General features: G+C 43.3%; 1 protein-coding gene across 1 annotated transcript in view; it reads left to right on the plus strand.

Moving 5' to 3' along the window:
* Positions 1-3,500: 3,500 nt before the first annotated feature.
* The window catches only part of LNX2 (ligand of numb-protein X 2), a 60,218-nt gene continuing 58,992 nt past the window's right edge, over positions 3,501-4,726 (plus strand). The window contains exon 1 of the mRNA XM_007958049.1: positions 3,501-3,904. Within this exon, the coding sequence (XP_007956240.1) occupies positions 3,501-3,904 (404 nt within the window). The remainder of the gene's footprint in view (positions 3,905-4,726) is intronic.

The following is a 4,726-nucleotide window of genomic DNA, read 5'->3' on the forward strand; positions in this document are numbered from 1 at the left end:
AACCACATGATCATATCAATTGATGCAGAAAAAGCATTTGATAAAATCCAACACCCATTTCTGATCAAAACTCTCAGCAAAATAGGAATGGAAGGGACATTCCTCAACATAATAAAGGGCATCTGTGCAAAACCAACAGCCAACATTATTCTCAATGGAGAGAGACTGAAACCATTCCTTTTGCAAGCAGGAACCAGACAAGGATGCCCTCTATCACCACTTCTATTCAACATTGTACTGGAATTCCTAGTCAGGGCCATAAGGCATCCAAATCGATAAGGAAGAAGTCAAACTATCCCTATTTGCTGATGATATGATCCTCTGCCTAGACAAGAATAGACACTTCACCAAGGAGGATATTCAACGGGCTAACAAACATATGAAGAAATGCTCAAGATCATTAGCCATTAGAGACGCAAATCAAAACAACAATGAGATACCATCTTGCCTCAGCACTAGTAGCAAAGTTTAACAATACAGAAAATAACACATGCTGGTGAGGATTTGGAGAGATTGGGACTCTCATACACTGCTGGTGGTCATTAAGAATACAGTCTGCAGTATGGATTATGTCTCAATATAAAGAAAACAAAAATCCTCACAACTGGACCTATAAGCAGCATCACAATAAATGGAGAGAAGATTGAGGTTGTCAAAGAATTCGCATTGCTTGGTTCTACAATTGATGCCAATGGAAGCAGCAGGCAGGACATTAGACAATGTATAGCACTGGAAAGGTCAACCATGAAGGAACTGTTTCAAGTGCTGAGGAGCAAGGATGTCTCCTTGAGGACTAAGGTGCACCTGACACAAACCATGATATTTCCAATCACCTCGTATGCATGTGAGAGCTGGATGATAAATAAGGAAGACCAAAGAAGAGTTGATGCTTTTGAGTTGTGCTGGCGAAGAATGTTGAAAGTATCATGGACTGCTAAAAGAACTAATGGATCTGTCTTGAAGGAAGTGCAGCTGGAATGCTCTTTGGAAGCAAGAATGGCAAGACTTTGTTTCACCTACTTTGGTCATGTTGTTAGAAGGGACCATTACCTGGAGAAGGATGTCATGCTTGGTAGGGTGGAGTGTTGACGAAAGAGAGGAAGGCCTTCAACAAGATGGATTGACACAGTGGCTGCAACAATGGGATCAAGTATAGCAGGGATCATGGAGCTGGTGCGGGATCGGGCAGTGTTTCGTTCCGCTGTACATGGGGTCGCTATGAGTCGGAAACGACTCAACGGTACCTAACAACAGCACTGCTGGTGGGACTGTCAAATGGTACAACTACTGTGGAAAGCAGTATGGTGATTCCTTCAAAAGTTGGAATGAGAAATACCATGTGATTCAGCCATTCCATTACTAGATATATATCCTAAAGAAGTGAGAGCCATGACAAGAACAGACATACACACACCCATGTTCATCGCAGCACTATTTGCAATAGCCAAAAGATGGAAACAAGCTAGATGTCCATCAACTGAGGAATGGATAACCAAACTATGGTAAATACACACAATGGAATACTATGCAACCCTAAAGCATAAAGTAGAATCTGCAAAACACTGCATAACATGGATGAACTTGGAGGACATTATGCTAAGTGAAATTAAGTCAATCACAGAAGGACAAATATTGTATTAGTCTGTTATTGTAAAAGTTAAGGATAGGTTTATCCATGGAGGGAAATTTTCTTTGTTGGTTACCAGCAGTGGGAGGAGAGGGTAAGGAACTCTTTTAGATAGGTAGAGACATGTATTGATTTGAGTGAAGAGAAAGGCACTGTACCAAATGTGAGTGATCAACATGGTGGCATTGAGGAAGAGGAAGACATAGAGAGGTACATGGGAGGTAGAGACAACACATATGAACCCTTTTGCACATACAGTACTGTGTTGTCAGTGAAGGCAGACATGGGTATACGGGTAAATAGATGGGTGGACAGGCTGAACTATTAGGTATATCTATGAAGCGGGGAGTATACCCAAGACCATGAATAGAATTGGCAGAATATGGTCCTATAAGTGTATTTGTATGTTCTGTGGGAATTCCCAGGTGTATAGTAGAGCTGACATGGGTCACAGCCAGCTACCCAGAGTGACTAAGTAGTTGAACCAGTGGGCTCAGGATCATAGTCTCGGGGGCATCAAGCTCAAATGGCATAACATACTACACAAAGCATTGTTTCACCTCCTACTTTGGTGAGTAGGGACTGGGATCTTAAAAGCTTGCAAGCTGCCATCTAGATGCAGTGATGGGTCTCTGCTCATCCAGAACAAAGAAGAATGAAGAAAACCAAAGATTCATGGAAGCAATTAGTCCTAGCTACTGGTACACCATGTGATCTGCAGCCTATATGACTATGAGACCAGAAGAACTAGATGGTGCCCAGCTACCACTGTCACCCACTCAGAGGGGGATCTATATAGGAGATACTGGATAGAGAGGGAGAACAGTGGGGAACAAAACTCAAAATCATTTGGGAAAAAGAAAAAAAAGGGAACCAGGTGCTGGTTTGATACAGCCTGCTGGAACCACTGAGACCATGGCCCCTAGCTGCCCTTCAGGTCTGGAATTGAACCCATACCTGTGGCTTCCAGCCAAACAACAGACAAGCATATGAGTTGAACATTTACCTGAGGTAGATACACTCCTTGGAGAGAACAATCATGGGAGAAAGAAGGGCTGCTTATGCACAGGGAGACAGCTCAGGGGGCAGGAGTGCATGGAGGGATGGACACAGGAAGAGGTAACTATTGGGAGGAAGTGGGAAGGGAGCTGTTACATTGGGGTAAGTTGCAGTCAATGTCATGAGACAAAAAGTCTGTGAACTGCTATATGAAAAGTGAATTTGCTCTGTAAATTTTCACCCAAATTACAATTAAAAATAAAAAATACACCTTTTTAAAGATATATATATATCTTTAAAAAAAAAAAAAAATTACAAAGATGCAGTCTTGGATATAGTATACAGCTGTGTCAAGTCAACCAGAAGCAAGAACCATGACTGGAGTGATGTGCAGATGTAGTATGTAATATACCTGAAGTTGCTCTGTTAGCATGGTATGCAGATGCATTGGCTCTGAAACCCCATTGAGTAGTGACTTATTTGGGGATGGCAGTCAGGAAAACCAGTGAGTTGTTCTGATGTCCCTCATAGAAGATATGATAACATCCTTGCTTTTAATCACTCAATCTTACTTCATTGAGAACGTGGCACTCTAACAAAGCAGTTCATTTCATTTTTATGGGTTTTTTTTTCTGACTCAATTTAGTACCTGACCTAAATTTTTATATTTTTCCCTAACAAAGAAGTTAACCAATAATTTTGTATTGATGCTTTTAGCCGATCTTGATTAACATTAATTCTTCTTGCTTTGTTCTGTTTCTCTAGAAAAGTGGACCATGATTTGCATCACATACGTCCTTGTCCGTTAAAGGAAACTAAACCGTAAGTGGAGGGGTGGCATATGAGGAGAGAGAAGCTGCCTCGTTGATTCAGAATGGGAACCACCAGCGAGGAGCCGGTGCCTGTGGAACAGCCGTCCTCCTCCTTAAACCCTCTGTGTTTCGAGTGTGGCCAGCAGCACTGGACGAGAGAAAACCACCTGTACAATTACCAGGACGAGGTGGACGACGACCTGGTCTGCCACATTTGCCTTCAGCCTCTGTTGCAGCCCCTGGACACCCCCTGCGGACACACGTTCTGCTACAAGTGCCTGAGAAACTTCCTGCTGGAGAAGGACTTCTGTCCTCTGGACCGCAAGAGACTTCACTTCAAGTTGTGTAAGAAGTCCAGCATTCTCGTCCACAAGCTTCTGGACAAGCTGTTAGTTCTGTGCCCATTTGCTTCAGTGTGCCAGGATGTCATGCAGCGCTGTGACCTGGAGGCACATCTCAGAAACAGGTAAGGAGACAAGTGGAAGGAGAGAGGAGCCAGGCTTTGTGTAAAGGTTGTCCAAACAAATGGGTAAGCCCTTGATACAAAGTAAACAAATAACCACCGACGCGTCCATCAGCAGATGGACAAGGACACAAAGGGATCAGTTATGGAAGAGATAGAATCAGTAAGTTGTATGGAGCCATGTTTATCATAACTGTTTCTCAGAAACATGAATATGAAAACTGCAGTGGGGAGGTACTATTTTATACCTGTTAATCTTTTTGCTGGTACCCTGTGAAACTGTTACATTCCCATGGGTGTTTTATTCACTTTTATATTCGTAGATTCTTTTTGCAAGACTGTTTAGCAGTTTGTATTAAAAACTGTAAATGCACATACCCTCCTATCTAGCTATCCCTCTCATTGGAATGTATCTGTTTTGGTTACCTCTGTATCTGGCTCCACAGCAGTGAGTGAGTGAGAATGCTGGTCTAACAGAAGATACCACAAACGGGATGGCTTTAACAAACAGGAGTTTATTCTCTTACAATTTTGGAGGCTTCAAGTCCGATTTCAAAGTACCAGGCTCTGGGGGCTGGGTGAAAGGCCCTCAACCTTGGGCTTCAGCTCTACTGTCTGCTTCTGGCCCACTGAAGCTGGAGGCGTTTCTTCACTCAGCTGCTGGCTGCTGAGGCTGACAAACCCAAGGTTGACAAGTAACAAGTCACAGCCCTGATGTTACCAAACCACACGGCAGGCCATTCATTCAGGTCCATTGAAAGTCCCAAGGTCCGCAGAGCATGGCAGGCTGCTGAGCAACGACACGGCTCCATGCAGGGTCCAAGC

Source organism: Orycteropus afer, unplaced genomic scaffold (assembly GCF_000298275.1).
Source record: "Orycteropus afer afer isolate SDZICR_OR568_19922 unplaced genomic scaffold, OryAfe1.0 scaffold00842, whole genome shotgun sequence".
Taxonomy (NCBI): domain Eukaryota; kingdom Metazoa; phylum Chordata; class Mammalia; order Tubulidentata; family Orycteropodidae; genus Orycteropus; species Orycteropus afer.